The following is a 21,694-nucleotide window of genomic DNA, read 5'->3' as shown; positions in this document are numbered from 1 at the left end:
CAGCTTACAATTAAACCACTCCAACCGGAGAATAGGCTACAGCTGGTCTCAAATTTACCACATAAGATGATTCAACATCTCTGATAGGGATAATTAAGCATAAGCTGTCTCTGTAAACCTCAAGGACATGTTTTGAAGATGGCAGACATTTGTCTTTATTTGTAACAAGTTAGTCTACTTGTTAATGACTAAGAATAATGGCAAAATAGCAAATCTAACAAGCTTTAAGACAGTTCCCTTAGCTCGCTCGCTTCAACATAAAGTTGAACAGATGTTGTAATTCATCATAGGGCTAATTCAAACCACCAGGAGAGCTATGATTGCAACATAAAAGCAGAATGAAATGACAGCCCCAGCGCTAAGTCTTCCCACACGGGCTTTTGCTGGGAGCAGGAGTGTTTCACGGACACAATAAGGTGTGGTTTCTAAGCAAAAGCGGGCGGCTTCCGTCTATTCAGGACATTATCTGCGCAACAGGAGACGGGGAGAGGAGAGCTCTGCCCTGTCTGGACTGCAGCGCAGACGAACGGCAAAAAAAACAACAACCCAACAACACTTTCTTAAAACATTTAAAACGACTCGCCAAAAATGAGTTTGTACGGCTCCAATTCAAAACTGGCTACCATCGGCCCGAGAAGTAATTCGCGACCGGATTTGGTGGGTTCAGGTTTCCGAAACGACGTGTTCGTCGGTGGAAACGGCTTCCAGGGGGATTACCAAGCAGGGGACGGCGGATACACCTACACCGCCTTCTCCAGGAGCTCCATGCACGGCGGGGGGGTCGCGGGACAGAAAGTGGGAGCTGGCATGGGGGGCAGCGCAGGTGGTGGAATGAGGTAACGTTAAAACAATCACCTGTTGCTACTGAATGAGTCTTACGGCACGGTTATTAAATGTTGCCTACCTGTAGCCCACGAAATACGACGTACAAAAAGTTACGAATAATAAGTAGCTAGTTAACACACAGCTAGCCTATTCTTGCAAAGCCATAAGACTCATTCGGGAAGATGTCGTTTTTAATTTACACCAAAAGAGAAAAATGTCATCACGCAGGTTCCTATAACCACAGAAACACAGCCTTTGTTGTCTGTGAGTGCTGTAGGGCTATTTATACAACAAAACAATTCTGTTCTTTCCTCAGTCCACATGCATCCCAGGTCTTGACCTCTTTGCCTAAACGTCATGTTCTAATTTGTAAGTAATCCAAGTTGTTATCGCTCCTCATCTGTGGCCCAATATTCTGAATCACAATAGAGGAAATAACTTGCACACATCCCTTGAATGTGGGCTGCTCCCAGTGCTAGCGTTCATCATGATGTCAGTTTTTAATGGTGTGATTATTGGTCTCTGTCTGTGGAGTGCCAAGAGCATCTTTCTTACTATCGCCTTTTTAAAATTCAACAAAAGTGGAAGTACAAAAAAAATACAGCATGTTGTTTAAGTGTATGGGGGATTTGACAGCCCTTTAAAGAGAGAGAGAGAGAGACAGCAGTTGGTTAGTGTTTTGTTTTGGTGACCCATGTTCATGACCCAAGACCTATAGCTCGACTTCTATAAAAGCAATAATGTATGAATTGTATCATTTTTAAAGGATTATTCCTCATCAGAAATGACTTTATTCTTTTTTTGATTTTCACACATTGTTGTCACGCTATATTGTTCATTAAGAAAGCTGGATCTGGTATTTACTGTTTTAATTAAAATTTCCATCATATTCAGTGATCATTTACAAGCCTTTAAAATAGTTTAGTAACCTACTAACTATATTAACAGCATCTGTCTTTGAAACGTTGCTACTTAATGGCTTAAAAAATCATCTAGCAGCTTTTTATCAAGCCTGCATATTCCATTGATGACATCCATTATAGAACAACAACCTCATGCATCTTCTACTGCAAAAGCTAGCTGTGCGTATACAGAAATACACAGTTCACTCTTTATTTTTAATTATGTTGTTTTGTTTTGTTATCACATTGATATTATTTCAAGCTGTATTACATGATCTGAAAATGGATTGTTTTTCTCCTCACGTGCAGTGGACAGGCTTTTCAGCAAAGAGCTTTTGTCTTGACAAATCAGTGTCAGGAATACCTGCAAAGAGCGCAGGTGATCCTCCAGAACGTAAGTGTGGCACAAGGGTTACACTAAACATAACTGATCTCAAGTGTTTCACTTTTAGTGATAACAAAAAAAAAGAATTAGAATAAGAAGAAAATTGTCCGGTTAGTTTGGCTGTGAAGCAGCATTATCATAAATACATGAGTTAAATCTTGCCATTTTGTTGACTTTATTGTTAAAATGTTTTCTGTTTTGCACCTCAACATGATAATGATGATTCTGAAAAAGCAGATAAATATAATTTAGCTGGTGGCAAGAGTTAAGTGTATGTACTGTGTGATTATATATATATATATAGGGGGGTCCAGCTGTGGATGCAGAAAAGATGTTGGTCATGGCTTCAGAAACCATGGAGCAGATGAAGGTCTGTGGCAGAGAGCTGCAGCAAATGCGTATACCTAATGATGTCTTCAATAGGTAAGAAGAGAAGCAGTGTGTTTTTGTTTGTGTGTGTGTACATGGGCTTTTGGAAAGTGCAGGTGTGCACTCGCTTGTGTGCTGTCTTTGCATGTTGGCATTTGCATGTGTTCATTCATGACTGTGTATACAAATTTGAGTAAATCTGCCTACAGCTTAACATAAGTAGGTGGCGCTAAATGGGTCAAATATGCTAATATTTGAGTACCATCTGAGTTTTCATCTTCAGTTTATTGTTGAGCCAAACCTTACAGAGAAAGAGTTGCCATCTGAACATTCTTCTCATTCAGCTGTATTTACCCAGCTGAGCCCTTTGAAGCTGAGGGATCAGTGTGCCCTTGGAAGATTCACAAAGTATTTTCCTTTTTTGTACAACTCTGCAGCCTAGAACAGTTCCAGCAAATGCATGCTGTTATCCATCAGCAATTAGTCAGTAGTATGATGACCACACGGCGGAACAGAGGCAGTGTGGGTTCCCTTGAGGGGGGGAGAATCTTTAATGATGCCATGCGCTGGATTACCCAACAGAAGGTGAGCGCTTCATACTTCAGAGACATTTAAGAACATAATAAAAAAACGCAACAAATATGGGTGACACAGTTGAAATCAATATCATAATAAGAATCTTTTCCCTTCATAGATACACATTAGTATACGGAAAATCTATGTGGAATAACATACAAAATAATGTCATTTATGTTTAATTGAGTGATTTGTGTTCCACTATTATGGACAAAACTCTTCACACATGTAAAAACAAAAACTTTAATTATTATTTTTATTTCAATTTATTTGTACTTACTAATTTGGACAATCATTAAATGTTAATACTGATTTGTTAACAGCATCAGTATACTCGTCTGACTTGTGGCAGCATCGTCCACAAATGTCTTGGTAAAAGTCAGTTGCCAACAGTTTACTTTTTTTTTTCTTACCAGTTTGAGCAGTGTAAATAGTTGCAACTACATGTGTGTGCATGCCTGTACGGGTTTATTTGTATGCACCGTTTCTTTATATGAAGGGAGGAGGAGGAGGAGGGGACGCATTCACCCTATCACTTATTCTGACCTCCTGTAACGCAAACCATGTGCATACGCTGCCAGAACCCGATCTGTGAGTTAGTGAGGGAAGCCAAGAGAGGTGCAGATGGATTGAAACAAAGAAGAGGAAAGAGCTCTGCCATTTGAGAAAGAGACAGAGAGACGGGAAGGCAGGAAGAGGTAGAGGTAGATAAAGAAGCCGTGGAAGCAGAAAGAAAAGTAGAAGTAAATGAGTGTGAAATCTGACACTCTCCACTGACTCAGTTGTTATGGGAGAGGGCAGTTCAGCAGATCTCTAACATGCTCATGGGAAAATGCCTTTCTACTCTCTACCTCCCCAAGCCTCTCACCCAACCAAGAAAAACACTCAGTCATTCTGTCACCACTTCAGGCCTCACATCCTGTATTTTGTCTTTCACCCCCCCTTCCCTCTGTCATCAGATACAGAAACATTTGCATATTATTGTCCAAAACTGGGAACACAGCACCTGATGACCTACTGCTGCCATTTTTACTAATGTGTCTATGTACTGTTGGTCATGCTTTTAGCTAATAAATAACTTTGTTGACCTTTCTACTCTAGACTTTAGCTACACTTCTGTCTTGTAACAGCCATGTTGTGTGTAGCTTAACAAGCTAAGCTTAAGTAACCATAAAGGAAAAGGGAGTGGTGAGAGAACAAAAGCCTTCAGAGAGAAGGGAGAGAGGAAAAAATGTGAGTAAAGAGCAGGGACCGGCTGAGGTTGGTTTACTGGCAGAGCTCTTATCAAAGCTGAGAGCTGCGAATAAGGGAGGAATAGTTGGGATAGTTTACTGCTTAACAGTCGGCTTAATGAATATAGGCTGACACCTAGAGGGCGAAAAGGAGAAGGACATAGATTTAAGGTCAGGGAATAGTGTGTCTGTTTAGATTTAGAATTCTGTTGCCTTAAAGGAGTGGTTCTTTAACTTTTTTCTGTCAGGCCTCCCTTTAGAAGCCGAAAAGAAGTTCAAGCCCCTCGACTCCAGCAAAAATGGAATTAATTTTAATCCGTTATTAACAACAAGGGTGATTGAAATAAAACAAAAGATTCAGGTTAGCAACAGAGCCCTTTTTTTTTGTTTATGCCACACCATGTGAATCACATTCATGCTCAACATCCATGCCTTTAGAGTAATGTTCTATAAAATATGTTATTTCCCTTCAACTGAGGTTGATTTTGTCACTGTAATTGTGTGTAGCAGTTCCTGATTTTAAAAGGTAATAAAACCTTGATTCTGCATCTTGTAGCGCATGATTGAAACATCTCCGTGGGGAGATGACTCCGTCACCATAGAAAAGCAAATCATGAGCCAAAACAAAAACCACAGCTCTATCCAGAGGAGCCAGGAAGTAGACCGTGCCAGAGATGAACTGGTAAGTGGTCTCTCTTTACCCTGTTTTCCTTGTTTTGAGGCTCTTTTTAGTTGCTCTTTTACTTTAGACTGTTTTAGCCTAATGTTTATTCTTTAAATATCTTGTTTGTTAAGGAGGATGGCAAAAAATTAGAAAGAAAATGCATTTTCTTTTTTTTTCAGAGCTTGAGGGGGGACAAGTACAACCTCTCCATCCTGGAACAAGAATGGGACAGCCTGCAGGTAGAACCATTCTCTTTTACAAAAAATGTTTTTTTTTGGTCTGTCAAAATCAGCAGCATTTTATGTATTACCACTATTGTTACGTCTCATCATATTCATATATTTACTGTGTGTCTTCTTCAGAAAATGTCCCACAGCCGTGTGAATCAGCTGCGTGAGCTCCAGGGTATCATTGAAGAGATCTCCCAAGCCATCATGTGGGTGAATGAGAGAGAGGAGGAGGAGCTCGTGTTTGACTGGGGAGACAAGAATATCGATCAGTATATCCCCAAGAAGCAAGAGAGCTACTCAGTAAGGATCTTTGGCTGAACTCTTCTTTTCTTCTGGTTGGATGTATCTGTCTCAGATTATGGGTATGTCTAAAGGCTTACTTTGGCCACAGTGTAGCCTTTTGGGTCTCTGACTTTCTATTCTCCTGACAGAGGCTGATGAGGGACCTGGAGGAGAAAGAGAAGGAGCTGAACAAGCTGAAGGTGAAAGCAGACACACTCGTGAACAACAACCACCCAGCCACAGATAAGATTGAAGTAAGTCTATTTTTTTTTCTGGGTTTTGACCTCTCCTAAACTGTCAGTTATTCAGTAGTTTTGTACTCATAACTCTGTGTGTGCCCACAGGCCTACATGGACACCTTGCAGACCCAGTGGAGCTGGCTTCTCCAGATCACCAAGTGTATCCATAATCATTTGAAGGAGAATTCTGCCTACAGCCAAGTAAGTGCTCAGTCCTGCTCTTGTTCTTATAAAAAAAGAGCTGGGTATGTCTTCATGTGAAAACTGAAACAAAGCTTTTTGCTGTTTATGTCTTTAGTTTTTCAAGGAGGCCAATGAGACCTATGCAAAGCTGCAGAAGGAGCACGAGACTATCCGAACCAAGTTCACCTGCGACAAGAACACCCCACTGGATAACCTCACTGAAATCCTGAAAAACCTAGAGGTAAAATTATACTCTGTTAAAGTGTAACTTCTGAATTTTCCAATCTGGATCAAATTTTCCCACGTTTTTGTGTGTATGTGACTAATTAGGACCACATTTTTTTGAAAAAAGATCTATCTCTTTAGTGATCCTTTCCACAGTGTTGTGAGACACTTAATATAATAATAATAATAATAATATAATAATAATCTGAGCCGGTCAACAAGCACTTTAGAGGATGTATTTTGTTAGGGCACAATTGCCTGCAAGGATTACATTGAAGCTGCTGCTGACTATAGTGCCCTTGCTCAGTACTGGACCAATTTCAAAAAATGTTTCCCAATTAGTGACATAGACACACAAACGTGGGAAAATAGGTTGAAAAATATCAAATTTACCCTTTAAGTCTAGGTGATCAACATTTCCCTACTGGCGTGAAAAACAAAACAAGCTGAGTGACACGGGTGGGAATGATTTACATGTCCGGTTAGGCAATTGTTTTTAGAGTCTGCAATGTACAGGTGCTCAGTTAAAAACACAGATGTGATTTTTGCATGTTTACAGAAGGAAAAGGAGCGAATCATTGAGAATAAGAGGCAGGTCCAAAGTCTGGTCAACAAATCAAAGGCCATTGTCAGGCTGAAACCTCGTAACCCTGAAGACAAGAGCACCGGCCCCATCATGGTCGAGGCCTTATGTGACTTTAAACAAGACCAGGTGGGATATATGATCTATCTCTTCCTCACTCCCTCACACACACACACTCACACATCCTTGTACTTCTAAAGTTGTGAGGACCCTCATTGCCACAATGCGTTCCCTGGACCCTTAAAACCAAATCCAAAATGGTACTTTGAAGTTGTGGGGACTGGCCAAAATGTCCTCACTTTCCAAAAATGTTGTCACTTTTTTTGTTAAAATTTTTCTGGTCTTCACTATCTGGGAAGTACAAGTACACACACACACACACACACACACACACACACACACATAGAAGTGAAACATTATTAAGTATATGTGTATGTGTGCTTCAGAAAGGGATTTTAAAAGGGAATGAGGGCATCCTGAAGGATAACTCGCAGCGCAGCAAGTGGCTTGTGACGGGACCTGGTGGTATGGACATGTTGATTCCCTCCGTATGTCTGCTGATCCCCCCACCAAACCCGCTCAGCATCGGCCTCGCCAATAAGTAAGAAACATTGAGTCAATGTAGATCAACATAAGTCTGTGAATATGCTTTTCAGATATTGTCCGGAGCAGTTCAAATTTTGTCAGCTGAAAATACATTGGATCCATATATTGTTGCAGTTTTCGAGTGATTAATGGCTTGTGCTGTTCCGTAGGAATGAGCAGTATTATGAAGCCATCATGAGTATCTGGAATCAGCTTTACATCAACATCAAAAGTCTCATCTCGTGGCAATACTGCATCAAAGACATCAACTATATCAACTCCCTCACTCTCAAAATGGTAAGATATCACAAAGAATGCAATTGACATCTTAGTTTTACTGTTTTCATACCAAGCAAAGCTGAATTAGATTACGTTTCTGTCTGATCTGAAACACTGCAGGAGTTTGTTCACCTCCTGTGTCTTTTGCTTAATCTGACCCTGCTCCACTGTCTTCCAGCTGTCTAAGATGCGCCCTGAGGAGTACCGCAGTATCATCAAAAGACTGGAGACTCACTACCAAGAGTTCCAGCGTACCAGCCAAGGTTCTGATCTGTTTGGGGAAGACGACAAGAAAACTATCCAGAGCTGCTTTGATACAGCCCAGAACCACTATGATACACTGATTATCCAGCTGCCTTCTTACAGTGAGTGTAAAACTATTTACCGTTTCTCTAAATTGTCAGTCCACTAAATTGTTTACACTCTAAACTGATATTCTCTAAACTTCCCATCAACTAATAAAGAGGATGAAGAGGTGAAGCCTGAACCCCCAAAACAGGACATCATCAAGCCTCAAAAGATCACCCTCAGCCTTACCCTGCTCAGTAATCTGCAAGAACTTCGACGCCGGCTGGAGCTGGCTGAGTCCGGCCTCACCACCCATCTCCACATTCCCATGGGGGACAACAGTGTGCACGAATGCTCACTGCACATCCAGAAGCTGCAGGTATGTAACTTTTCATTGATTGTTCTAATTAAAATTGAGGTTCTTCTTTGCTACCAAACCCATTTCCAACTTTGTCAAATATAAAAATGTCCAACTAACCATAAGAAAATTACAAAAGCTAAAACCCCCAAACATTCACATCCTGTTTCAAACACAGTGAGAAAAATCTGATTATGCTGACTTAAACTTGTCACACATTGATATCTAGACTGTGCACCAAGATTTGGACTCCATTCATGATGAGTACCTGCGAATAAGAGAAAAGATTGTGAAGCAGCTGGAAGGGATACCTGCAGACTCTGAGCAAGCCAAGTTCCTCCGTTCTGAACTGGAAATCATAAACCAAAAACTGGGAGGCCTGCAAGGTCTCTACTCAGTCTACCTTCAAAGGTACGTTATTCTAGTCTAATCACACCATATTATTTATTTATTGAGTAAATGCCGCACAAAAATAACATAAGTACTGGGACCAGAACTTACTTTGTAACATACAGCTTAGAGTAAAAAGGAGTTGAAAGTCATTTGCGTGCCTGTGTGTCTTTCACAGACTGTCAGCTCTGAAGGCCTTGCTCCAGAGCCTTCTCCAGGCTGAAGATATTATTAAAGTCCACGAGGCCCGGCTGACAGAGAAGGAGACCACGTCTCTGGACCTTCGAGAGGTGGAAAACTATCGGATCACACTAAAGGTTTGACACACTTTCCATATTTAGTTTGAACTGCCGTCTCTTGCTTTCCAATGTAAAGACAAAACGTAAAACAGTGCAGAACAATAATACTAGCAATAATTAATTAGTGCATTTCTCAAGTACTGTACATGAGTACAAATTTGAGGTACTTGTACTTTACTTGAGTGTTTCCATTTATGCTACTTTGTACATCTACTCTACTACAATTCAGAGGGAAATATTTTTGGTATTGCTAGTTACTGTACAGATTAAGACTTTACATACAAAAAATAATTATGATGAGCTTATTAAATATTTTCACCTCGACCAACTGCAAGAGTAAAATCCTACTTACATAGTGATGCATCAGTAATAATAATTCCTTATTTAATAGTATCACATGGGCCATTTTTCTGCATTTTGAGTTCTTTTGCGTTTCTTACTTTATGTGCATTTTTTCTAATAATTCATACTTTAACTTGAGTAACACGTTCAGTGCAGATCTTTTACTTGCAATGTAGTATTTTAGTTTTGCAGTATTTCTATTTTTACTTAAGTATCTGGATACTTCATCTGTTCTTCCAACTCCAATTTCATTTGCCGATGAAGGCCAAGACTTGAGTTTGAGTTGAGAATATTTTGTTACACAGTTGATGTTTATTTACATTTATTCATTTAGCTAACGCTTTTTATTCAAAGTGACTTACAATTGCTGTATATCAGAGGTCGCACGCCTCTGGAGCAACTAGGTGTTAAGTGCCTTGCTTAGGGACACATTGGTGGATGTCACAGTGGGGGATTGAACCCGGGTCTCTCACACCAAAGCCATGTGTCTTATCCATTGCCCCATCACCACCACCCATGACTAAAATAACCAGTAGAAATTTCAGTTTTTTAATAAATTGCTTGATGAGTAAAGGTTGTTAATGCATGAATGATATCATGTCCATATATCGTCATAGCTCCCACTTCTAGATGTACAGTAAATAAGACTTAAAGCTACGGTGTGGAACTTTTACATATAAATGAACATCCGTTACAATCAAGGGCTTGCCAAATGAGTTCATCCAATGCCATTTAATTAAGCTATCACCCCCAGGTAAATCTATTTGTATTGGCAGTATACTGGAGTTTTCAAATATGCTCTCTGTGCAACATTCCCACACAGGCGAACCAGTAGTGATGTGCTTTATTGGTTTGCCAGAGCTGAAGGGGGGGAGCCACTGTAGCGACAGCAGCAATTCAGTATGGTCTCATAAGCTCATGTCGACTGTACTGCATAATCCCTCTCACTGTCAGATGGGGGAGACAAAAGTTCCACATTACAGGTGTAAATAGGATTAATGGTTATAATTGAAATTCCAAATTTCAATCTATCTTGTGATTCTTTGTTAAAGCAAATGAAGAGTGAGCTGGAGCAAAAAAGAGACCTGTTGACAGCTATGGAGTCTGACCTGGCTAAAGCAGTGCACTGGAACGGTCAAATCTCTGACTCCTTCCACAAGTGTGACGTGGACTTGTCCAAGTACTCAGACTTGGTGGGTCAGATGTCTGACCGCTGGCGCCGCATCCAAACCCAGATTGATAGCAGGTAGGATAGTCTGTACTTACATGTACACACATATTTCTCCATATCCCCCATTCGTCATTGCCGGTGACAACGCTAAAAATATCCTTCCATCCCTTCCTCTTTCTTCCACTCTTTCCTCCTCAGAGTCTGGGACTTGGAGAAGCAGGAGCAACAGCTGAAACATTATCAGCAGAGCAGCACTCTCCTGGAACAGTGGATAGACAATGCCAGGAAGCGCCAGGACACCCTTCAGATGGTTAAGATCAATGATATCCAGACTCTAATGGACCACCTCAACCAACAGAAGGCACGCCTTTCCTTGTGTACATTAACATATTGTAATCAATAGCAATGTTTAAACTGAAATGATTTAATTTTGAATTGGAAATATATCCACCATTTACACTTTTTTTTGCTGACTGCACAGGCACTTCACTCTGAAATTAAAGGAAAGAAGGAGAAAGTAGACGATGTACAGAAAAATGCTGACACATGTGCTGCCTCCATTAAGGTGGGTACTCAATTCATGTGCATCGTTTTATTTCATTTCATATTTCATTTCAAGTTGATAAGATAAAGCAGTAGTATGGCTCAAAATAATGAGGTCCATGTTGTGTTGCGTGTTTTCAGGACTATGAGCTGCAGCTGGCTTCCTACAGTTCCGGCCTGGAAACTCTGCTTAATATTCCTATCAAGAGAACAATGCTTCAGTCCCCCGCTTCTGTGGTCAGACAAGAGGTATGAGTAGTGTCTCTTCATTAAGTCACACTAAACATACCTATTTTAAGTTAGATATTCCTAATAAATGTAAATTGTTATACACTCAAATAATTTTTATATTTTTGTCTTCTGATAAGTAAACAATGATTATTTCCTTTGTATTATGAGCTCACTTAATACAACCAATTGAAAGGTTTTTGCAATTGCATGTGTCATTTAAAGATCTCATGTAATGAGTATATAATTAACACACAGACGTTTGACGTCAGTATTCATCCACTAATTTTAACTCCATCAGGTGGCTGACCTCCAGTCCCACTACATAGAGCTACTTACCCGCTCTAGTGACTACTACAAGTTCCTAGGGGAGCTGCTGAAGAACATGGAAGAGCTAAAGGTCAATAATATTGTGTTTGTAAAATAAACAGTTTGATAAACATAAGCTAAATGAACAGATGGGTTTATTTTACATTATGAAAGTAGGTGACTGAGGCTCTTTCTTGCTTTTCTCATTGCTCTCTTCAGATCAGGAACACCAAAATAGAGATGCTGGAGGAGGAGCTGAGGCGTCTGAAGGAGGACATCCAGGACCGTAACCAGAAAAACAAGTCACTGGAGGATGCTTTGGCCCGCCTAAAGCTGGAGCTTACTCAATCAAAAGACCAGCTCATTTCTATGGAAGAAGTGAAGAGAACCACAGTAATGCAAGTTAACGCTACCAAGGAGAACCTGGACAGCACACACAACCAGCTTCAAGATCTTAATGACCAGCTGACACGCATTAAATACCAGCTGGAAGAGGAAAAGAGGAAAAGAAGGTTGGCAGAGGAACGTTACACCAGCCAGCAAGAAGAGTATGAGGGGGCTGTTCGCCGCAGACAGAAAGAACTGGAAGAACTCAACTGGACAAAGATTGACTTGGAAAAGGCAGTGAAGGACAAAGAACGTGAACTTGAGAGGATGAAGATACTGCTGGAGGAGGAAACGACACGTCGCCGAAACGCTGAATCAGATATCTCAAAGGTAAGAACACAGTGCACCCAAGAGATTAATCAACTTAAGCAGACATACGAGACAGAGATCCACGTTACCAAGACCACGATCCTGAAAGCCTCACAGCAGAAAGAAGAAAACACTGCAGAACTGAGACTGCAAGTTGACCGACTGACTGCTGAGAAGAGAGATCTAGAGGAGGAGCTGAGGAGACTGAGGCAGTCCATTGCTCACACAGAAGAGCAGAGAAGCAGAGCAGAGCAGGAGGCCAGCCAGCAGAGGGCCTCAGTGACACAAGAGACAAGGATGCGCAGTGAGTTGGAGGTTCAGCTGAGAACAGTCATGCAACAGAGAGGAGATGATGAACTCAAACTAAAGGAGGCGACCAAAACCAATCAGGAAAAGTCCAGGCAGATCAGCATGCTAACATTTAACCTGGAGGAGGAGGGGAAGAAGAGGAGAGCTCTGGAATTGGAAATCAGCCATCTGAAGCTGGCTGAGGCAGAGCTGAAGGCGAAGAACACCTCCCATCTGGAGGCAATTAACAAGCTTAAATCATCTGAGCAGGAGATCCGCATCATCCGAGTAGAGCTGGAGAAGCAGATCAGTGAGAAAACCAAAGCTGAGCAGAGTTCTGCCAGGCTGCAGAGCCGGATCCGGGAACTTCAGTCCTCTCTGAATGGGATGGATGCTGAGTTGGAGAAGCAAAAGAAGGAAACCCAGGAGGAGTTCACACGTAGAAAAAGAATGGAGGCAGAGTTGGAGCGGATGACACATACTTGCAGAGAGCACACCACCACAATTAACACACTGAAATCTGTGCAGCTAGAGGTTTCCAACTCTGGAAGAAAGTATGAGCAGGACCTCAGTGCCCTCCAGGCTGCCCTGGACAAGAGCGTGAGGGAGCATAAAGTCACTAAAGAGGAACTGGCAGCTGTCACAGCTGAGCTGAAGACCCTTAAACAGAAGCTCCAGCAGGAACAGGCTCGAATTCATGAGCTCAACCAACGGAATGAGAGCCTGTATAAGACCATTGAGGAGAAGAGCCGCCAACTTAACGAATACACTACAGAGATTGAGAAGCTGAAGACTCTGACGCAGAACCTGACAAAGGAGAGACTGAGGTTGGAGGAGGAGCTGAGGGCAGTTAGACAGGAGAGAGATAACCTGAAGCTTAGCAAAGACACTATTGATGAAGACAGTGCCACTCAGATCTCAGCCTTGCATGTCCAGCTTCAGAGTAGCACCAAGAGGACAGCGGAGCTCCAGGCTCTCATCAGTGACCTGACTAAGGAGAGAGAAAAGCTTAAATTGGAAATAGACAAATTCCAAAAGCAATCGATTGAGGTATTTTTGACTGCATTGAAGGATCATCTCATCATAATTCTGACAGAACTGCTTTTGCATGAATGATTATGGGTGCATTAAGAGTAAACCTGATTTTGAAGTACGTGTGTACAGTGACAGATGACTTATTTTAGGTGTTTTGCATGAAACGCACAAATGCTTTTGCTTAGATATGCATGTTGTTCACCCTTTTTAATTTGCACATCATGTGACTGCACTTAACTCATACAATAGTAACAATCACTTAATAAATCATTGCATACTAACTAATATAATCACTTTACATAATGTATTTACGTGACAGTTGGTTCAGTCAGTACTGTCAACTGAAGGATATTAAATCAGCCTACAACATAACAGGATAGACATAATAATGTGTTTTCTTGTCTCTCCCCAGACATCAATGATGGTGCATAGCTCTCAAAGCCAGTACAGTGAGCTGCTGCTTGAGAAGGACAGTTTGCTATCCAAGCTTAAACTGCTGGAACAGGACAAGACCCGTCATCAGCGCTTAGAAGAGGAGCTCACCCGCATCAAGCTCACACTAGAGACGGAGTTCCGCAACAAGAAGCGGCTGGAGGACGAGAAGAATGCCATCCTCAAGGATTTTAACTACATGAAGAGCCAGTTTGAGCTGAAAGACAGCCAGATTAGGCAGTGTGAATCAGACAGAGACAGGGCTGATCGAGAGAAGCTCTCCCTGAAGAATGAGATTGAGAGGCTCATGAGGGAGTTAAAGAGCGTTGAGGAGAGCTACAAGAGCCGCCTGTTCAGCTCTGAAAAAGAGGCATCAGACCTGGCTCTCAAGAGAGATTCCCTGGAGAGAGAGATAAAGAGGTTGCAGCAGAGACCCAGCAATCTGAGCAGGCAGACGCAGACAGATGAGAGGGTTCCAACAATCGATCCATCCAAGCTGATATTTAATGGGGTGCGCCACAAAGTCACAGCCCACCAGCTTTGTGACTGTGGTGTAATCAGTAAAGCCACTCTAGACCAGCTCCTAAAGGGAAAAAAGACAGTGGATGAGGTAGCTGTGGATATCCAGCTTAGTCTAAAGGGTACCGGCGTCATTGCTGGCATGATAACAGGTTCTCAAGGGAAAATGCCATTCACTGAAGCCAAAAACAAGAACCTCCTCAACTCAGAGAGTGCCCTCATGCTCCTGGAAGCTCAGGCAGCGACAGGCTACATACTGGACCCCGCATTTAATGAGAAGATGCCTGTGGATACAGCCTGTTCAAGAGGGATTGTAGACACAGAAGACAGAGACGCCTTGGTGACAGCCGAAGCAGCTAGCACAGGCTTTAAGGATCCATACACTGGCAAAGTGTTATCTGTGGGTCAGGCTTGCAAACAGGGCCGCATAGACAAAGACACCGCCGTTCGCTTGCTCCAGGCTCAGGAGTCTGTTGGAGGCATATTGGACCCTGTTCTGAGCGTGTTCCTTCCAAAAGATCTGGCTTTGGATCGTAATCTTATTGATGAGGAGCTCTACAGAGCTTTGAACAAAAAACCCACCTGCTACCTGGATCCAGTGACAGGAGAGAAGATAAGCTATAGTGACCTTAGAAAGAAGTGTACTGTGGAACCTGTTTCTGGCTTGCTTCTGCTCCAAGGTCCAGAGAAGCCCATGACAGTGAAAGGTCTCCGCGGTGAAGTCTCTGTTACAGAGCTCATCAATTCTGAGCTGCTGGATGAAACTGATTTGGTAAAGCTAAACCAGGGCAAGCTCACCAGCAGAGAAATCGAAGACAAGCTAAAGTCCTATCTCTATGGCTCTACCTGTATTGCAGGGATCTATGATGAGGCCAAGGATCGAATTCTGCCTTTATATAGGGCAATGAAGGAAGGCCTGCTCATGAGAGGAACCACCCTGGAGCTTCTTGAGGCCCAAGCTGCTTCTGGCTTCATTGTTGATCCAGTTAATAATGTCTTCTTGACAGTAGAAGAGGCTGTAAAGAGAGGCCTGATTGGAAACGAGTTTAAGAATAAGCTGTTATCTGCAGAGAGGGCAGTAACTGGATACAAAGACCCATCCACAGGAAAGACAATTTCCCTCTTCCAGGCTATTGAGAAAGAGCTTATTGAGAAAGGTCATGGAATCCGTCTTCTGGAGGCCCAGATTGCCAGCGGTGGAATTATTGACCCCAAAGAGAGCCATCGTATTGATGTCGCTGTTGCCTATAAAAGGGGATATTTTGACAAAGAGATGAATGAGATCCTAACTTATGAAGGAGATGACACAAAAGGGTTCTTTGACCCTAATACTAAGGAAAACCTGACATATCTTCAGCTGAAGGAAAGGTGCATCACAGATAGCAAAACAGGCCTAATACTCCTGCCACTCAACGACAAGAACAAGACCCGGAAGTCAGTGGAGAGCCGTACCAATGTCCTTCGCAAGAGGCGGGTTGTGATCGTTGACCCAGACACTGGGCTTGAGATGTCAGTGAGGGAGGCCTATCACCGGGAGCTCATTGACTATGACACTTTCCTGGACTTGTCGGAGCAGGAGTGCGAGTGGGAGGAAATAACTATCAAGGGGTCTGATGGCTCTGCACGTTTGGTGATAGTGGATAGGAAAACAGGAACCCAGTATGACATCGAGGACTGCCTGGAGCGAGGTATCATTGAGCAGAAGTGTTTGGATCAGTATCGTGCTGGAAAGCTAACTTTGACGCAGTTCGCTGACCAAATTACAAGCAGAACCAACAGCACTGAGATGACCATTGCAGCCAGCAATGTTGATGACATGTTCACCCGCAGCAGTCCCACCCTGGCCGCACCGTCTTCTCCTACGGTCCGTAAACGCTTAAACAGTATTTCTATTACTGTTTCTCCCCCTGAGATGTTCGATGACCAGAGCCCTGTGGGGGCTATCTTTGACACAGAGACCTTGGAGAAAATAACTATTCCTGAAGCGGTCCGAAGAGGCATAGTTGACTCTCTTACAGCGCAGAGGCTACTGGAGGCCCAGGCATGCACAGGTGGTATTATCAACCCTGCCACTGGTGAGAGACTGTCGCTGCAGGATGCTGTCCATCAGAGCATCATTGATGACAGCATGGCCAGTAAGCTGAAACCTGCCCACAAAGCCTATGTTGGTTTTGAGGATGTGAAGACTAAAAGAAAGATGTCTGCAGCAGAGGCAGTGAAGGAGTCATGGTTGCCTTATGAAGCTGGCCATAGATTTCTGGAGTTTCAGTACCTGACAGGAGGCCTGATAGAGCCTGGCACTGGAAGTCGCATCTCCATTGAAGAAGCTATCCGCAGAGGTTGGGTAGATGGTAAAGGGGCCCAGAAGCTTCAGGATACACGCAACTACCAGAAGAATCTGAACTGTCCCAAGACAAAACTGAAGATCTCCTACAAGGAAGCCATGGACAGCTGCATGGTGGAAGAAAGCAATGGTATGAAGATGCTGCAGGCCTCCTCAGTGTCTTCCAAGGGAATTAGCAGCCCTTACAATGTCTCTAACCCAGGGTCTCGCTCTGGGTCCAGGGCTGGTTCCCTTACTGGCTCCCGAAGTGGATCTCGTAGAGCCAGTGTGGATTACACCTCTACTTATAGCTATAGCTTCTCCTCCAACAGTACCACCTACAACACCAACAGTCTCTCTTAATACACAGCATAGAAAAAGAATGATACTAGACTAGTTATTACCAGCAGGGCCTATGCAGGTTGCTTTTCTAAATGTTTTTCTGCTATCTATGAGATTCTGTGAGGTTTGTTTAAATACAGAATCCGATTCTGAATTTATTGAAATATTTTGACTGCAGTTTTTGCTGATTTGGTGTTTCAATACTAAACTTAGTATAATTAATGCTGTCATTCTAACACATACATTTTGAATGAATATTATTTTTCACAGCTTATTTTGATATACAGCTTTTCTTTAAAGAATTTAACAGTTTGTTATTTTAAAATATGCTTTTTGTCCCTGGCAGCTTCAGAATGATTTCAAAATTAATTTTGCTATTTTTTATTCTTAGGAGGTTGCAGCTTGATTTGTGAATGTTTTATTTTTTAGAAAACAATGTTTGTATCAGTTGCATGCTGAGGTTTAGCTTAAAATACTGTAATGATCAACTATGCAAATTCCTTCCCGCTACAATGTTATACTCAAGTGATTAAAAATAAAGTTGTTATAACAATTTTGATTCATTAATTTACTAATTCATTAATTCACTGACTTGCTGAATATTGGTGGATTAAAAGCTTTAACAGTTCTGTGTATGAGGAGAAGTTGATGGACAGTCTTGAAGTATCCATTGTTACCTATGGATGGCGCTAATTACCATGCTAAAACAGTTTATTGTAGGCCAGTTTGCCTTCTACACCACATTATACAGAGAGGTGGGAAACAAAATTGGTTATAGTGTAATATTAACTGGACTGTATAGTGTTGGAAATATTAACGGAGTGAAAGCAAGCTGTTATATTTTAAATGTGATGATCATGGGCCATATATAGCCTATAAACGTGAACAAACGCAGGTAATTGGGTATTAATAATCAAGCATTACATATAAACTAACAAGCAAGTTTCTGATTTAGCCTAAAGATAATTTGAGTGCGTGTCAAGATACCACAGAAGATAGGGACATTTCACACTTTCAGTTTTATGATGATGAATATGATCATTAGAATTTAAAAGGGCAATTTCTTATGAAGTAATTATTCTTGGATAGTGCATTTCGGCCCAAAGAAGGTGAAACCAACTCATATTGGCTATAGGTTACTGAATGTGTCCTGTAGAGAGTACAGAGTAAAATAATTTGATCATGTTCTGCGCCTACTACCAGTATGTTCAACTTCTTGAATTATACTCTGGGGGAACCTTATGATGCTTAAATCCCTTATAATTTTGTATTTCATCATATAATGGACTGTACTGCTGCTACCTTTATCACTGTCCGGTCTACACATGTGAAGGGTTTTTGGGGGGTCCTCTGAGGGGTGGCTGGAGGAAGTCTCCGTCTGCTTGTGAGGGTGAGAACAAATGGAGAGGCAGAGGGAGGAGGCCATAGAGAGGGGAGGTAGAGTGGAAGTGGGAGGGAACAAGGGAGACAGCCCTAGCGGCGCGGTGGGAGGACTATCCCATGCCAGGACTTGTGGCGGCTTCAGCGGCAGCCTGAACTGGAGGAAGTGTGCTGGGCGGGGGTCTGAGTAGCAGAAGCAGTTCAGGAACCGAGCAGAGGCTTCCATTTTATCACCAACAGCCACAAAAAAGGCCGAGGAGAGCACGGGGTCCACCTTTGGTCAGAGTGAGCTCGCAGAAGCGGCCGTGGTCAACCTGAGAGCAGATTCCAGCAGAGGAAAATGAGCCTCTCAGCCAGCATTAAGCCTGTATGACGGGCTGAGGGCTCTTTGATCAGGACCGTACCCCACTCTTTCTCATCCAGCAGCTCTGACTGACAAAGGGAAGCAGAAGGGGAAAGAAAGAAGAATCAAAGCTTTCAGTTTGAAAAAGTAAAAGGTAAGAACTTTTCTACCGTCAGTCATTGGCAGTGAGGGTTTTGAAGTCGAGTTGGTCAGTACTTAAAAGCGGGATTAGACATCCACACACAACAGTGCATTTCAACAATTTATCTGTTCACTTTAGTCCTTTGCTCAGTCACATTTGATTGCGTTAGCTCATTTATTGAAAGTGCGAAACAGGGCACAGCTTTCTGTATTTACTTTGGCTCTGAGTCTTAATAAAACCAAGTGTGTGTGTGTGTGTGTGTGTGTGTGTGTTTGCTCCAGCAGCACCCCGAAGACAGAGAAGAGAGTCATTCAAACTGACCAAGCACTGATCTTGTGACCCCCCCCAATTTCCATGTAAAGGAGTATTATTTAAGGCCTTTGAATTGAACTCCCTAAAGCTTGGCTGGACCTCTTTGAGTCTTTGTAGCTTTTAAATGTCTTCTTCAGTGAATTGTGTTTTGCATTGGCTATAATTTTGGGCTCCTTGCTGTTGTGGGCTATGGTGTACTGGAGACTTTTTTGCAATGTGAAACATATGGGGCCATTCTTGTGGAAGACTTAGCCAGTAGTCAATAGAGCTACAAAATAATTTTTTTTTGTCCTTTGTTGACTGTTTAGGCTCCTCTGTTGGTGGATAAATGATGGGGACAATCAGAATGAGAGAGTTTGGTTTTTTGTTTGAGCTTCAGCTGCTGCGTGGTATTTGTGGCCTTAAGGCTATGCTTCTCAGGCAGCCACTGTTGACAACATGTGAGCATTCTTACATCACACCACCTACAGCCCTCTTCACCTGAATAACAGTCCTTCCCTTTCCCTGCTTGGAAATCAGACACACACCTGCATTTGCACCCTCCTGCTTTCAGGCAACATAAACCATGCTGGTTGTTCTGAAAGCTTGCAGGCTGAACTCTTTCAAGATTAGCTTTAATTACAGACCCAGCAAGACAGGAGAAACGTTTTTGAACTGGCAATTGTAGCTTTTGTCGGTGGTTCTGTTTGGAGGTCAGAGTCGTATGAACAATATCTGGTCCTCAAGGCGAATGAAATGTGCGTCAGAAACAGAGAAACCAGAGTGTCATTTTTTTTATGCGGCAGTTACAAAGGGCTGGCAGAGTGACGGATGACTGGGGATCCTGATAGTGTGGTTTGGACAGGTGGGTTGGCAGAGGGTTGGGGTTGTGTACTGTAAGCAGAACACTGTGATCTAACCCTGTGAGGAACAGCATGGGACAGAGCACTGGGGCATTTCACTTTGTCACAGCAGTGCCACGGCCACTTGGCTGACATGTGTAAGCCATTAAACAGAGAGAAGGAGACCTGGAGAAGGAAGGAGAGGGGAAAGAATGGCAAGAAAGGGGGAAGAGAAAAAGAGATGGAGAGAATGTGTGTGTGAGACAGAGAGAGAGAGAGAGAATGGGAACGTAGTCCATTTTGGAGCACATTCCACTGTGACCTTGGGATAGAAAACGGTAATTAGGGAGTACTTTAGGAGCCTTAAGGGTGCACAGATTTGCTGAGAGCAAGGGCTGTCATTTTTATTCCCTTCAAAATATCTCATGAAAATGTGGGACAAATACACGTTAGAGTTCCAGGGTTACTAAATAAACATGCTAAAAATACCCAGCTCTCCCATCCCATGCCTTTTTTTCTCAATAGTTCTCATGGTTTTGTTTATTTCAGTACTTCAGCAGTGAATGGGTGTCAAAGCCAGAGCGTAAACATATAGAGGCCTTGACAGGAAATGGCCAGAACAAACTGTAGCCTTGTCCCTCTCCGGGCCCTTCAACCAGCCTGTTATGTCACTGTGGACATGTTATTCCGCAGTATGAGGCGTGGACTCGTGCCAAGTACGAATACAAGGCGGTTTGGAACAGTGAAGCTGATGGTATCAAAAGTTATTAGGTAGCTATTAGATGTGAATGCTAAATATCTACTGGGTGCGACAGCAAGAGGACAAGGGCAAGAAACAAATCTGTTCTGGTTATCCAACTCTTGTCATCTGATGGCGTGGTAAGCAGGCATTGGTAAGCAGGCATGAATAGTTCTTTTCATGTTCTGGGCATCAAATCAAGCTAATAGGAAAAATTTAGGTAAATTTAGTACAAATGCGTTAAAAAAAACAAAACATTTCAGTCCAGCAGTCACCCTGCAGGCAGCCAGACTTCCTGAAGCATTTATGGCACTTTAGGTGTTATTCAGGTTTGCAGACAAACAGCTTAGAAGATCATTAATCTGTCCAAAGTCTCCCAAAGTAGACAGTGGTGCTGAGTTGTTTTTTCCCTCTCCTATTAGTGAAGAATATCAGTGCACCCATTTTTCATTTCAGACATATAATTTAAATTTAATGGACATATAAAAATATTTAAGTTGTCACAAAATGGAGGCTGTTGCCACAACATGCCAATCAAAAAGTAAAAGCTGGAGCCAACAGAAGCAATTCAGTTTGATTTCGCAGTGTGAATGGACAATTGATTGCTTTCATATGTGTGGATGTGTCTGTTGAGATTTTTGTTTTCTTTAATTGATCTAAATTAGTTTGCATCCCTTACTAATTTGCCAACGTATCAATTTAAATATGGATGAATCACTTTGGTGGATTTAAGTCTCTTACTTGGAAAAAACTGGACTAAAGTTCGGTGGTTGCTGCTTCTCCAATGTAAGGATTTAATGCTTTTCTGCTTCATAACATTAAATCCTTTTATTAC

The 21,694-nt window shown here is 42.3% G+C and overlaps 2 protein-coding genes across 3 annotated transcripts in view; both read left to right on the top strand.

The window, feature by feature from the left end:
• The first annotated feature begins 366 nt into the window (after positions 1–366).
• Positions 367–17,676, top strand: dspa (desmoplakin a). 2 transcript variants are annotated; one of them, XM_038717947.1, is made up of 24 exons: positions 367–836; positions 2,037–2,121; positions 2,417–2,535; positions 2,919–3,066; positions 4,846–4,971; positions 5,133–5,192; positions 5,316–5,483; positions 5,615–5,719; positions 5,810–5,905; positions 6,003–6,128; positions 6,672–6,824; positions 7,142–7,296; positions 7,451–7,577; positions 7,738–7,924; positions 8,024–8,226; positions 8,435–8,616; positions 8,774–8,912; positions 10,289–10,482; positions 10,606–10,768; positions 10,889–10,972; positions 11,092–11,199; positions 11,480–11,578; positions 11,707–13,521; positions 13,919–17,676. In XM_038717947.1, the coding sequence occupies exons 1-24, from the start codon at positions 589–591 to the stop codon at positions 17,141–17,143; spliced, it is 8,115 nt and encodes a 2,704-aa protein (XP_038573875.1). In that variant the 5' UTR covers positions 367–588; the 3' UTR covers positions 17,144–17,676. The 2 variants fall into 2 exon arrangements, with proteins under 2 accessions (XP_038573875.1, XP_038573876.1); XM_038717948.1 differs by having other exon boundaries at positions 370–836; positions 11,707–12,204.
• A 921-nt stretch (positions 17,677–18,597) lies between these two features.
• The window catches only part of LOC119902054 (tensin-3-like), a 31,565-nt gene continuing 28,468 nt past the window's right edge, over positions 18,598–21,694 (top strand). The window contains 1 exon segment of the mRNA XM_038717949.1: positions 18,598–18,999. The gene's annotated coding sequence lies outside the window, so the exon portion shown is untranslated.

Source organism: Micropterus salmoides, unplaced genomic scaffold (genome assembly GCF_014851395.1).
Source record: "Micropterus salmoides isolate LMB-PRFRI ecotype aquatic unplaced genomic scaffold, ASM1485139v1 Ms_hic_scaffold_14, whole genome shotgun sequence".
NCBI lineage: Eukaryota > Metazoa > Chordata > Actinopteri > Centrarchiformes > Centrarchidae > Micropterus > Micropterus salmoides.
This window is presented reverse-complemented; position numbering and strand designations above follow the sequence as displayed.

What these genes read in the sequence shown, in the direction of transcription:
- dspa (XM_038717947.1), top strand. Translation starts at nt 589, where the DNA reads ATGAGTTTGTACGGCTCCAATTCAAAACTGGCTACCATCGGCCCGAGA. An exon ending in AGCATCGGCCTCGCCAATAA is followed by an intron (nt 7,297 to 7,450) that starts GTAAGAAACATT and finishes GCTGTTCCGTAG; the next exon opens with GAATGAGCAGTATTATGAAG. An exon ending in TGCACATCCAGAAGCTGCAG is followed by an intron (nt 8,227 to 8,434) that starts GTATGTAACTTT and finishes ATTGATATCTAG; the next exon opens with ACTGTGCACCAAGATTTGGA.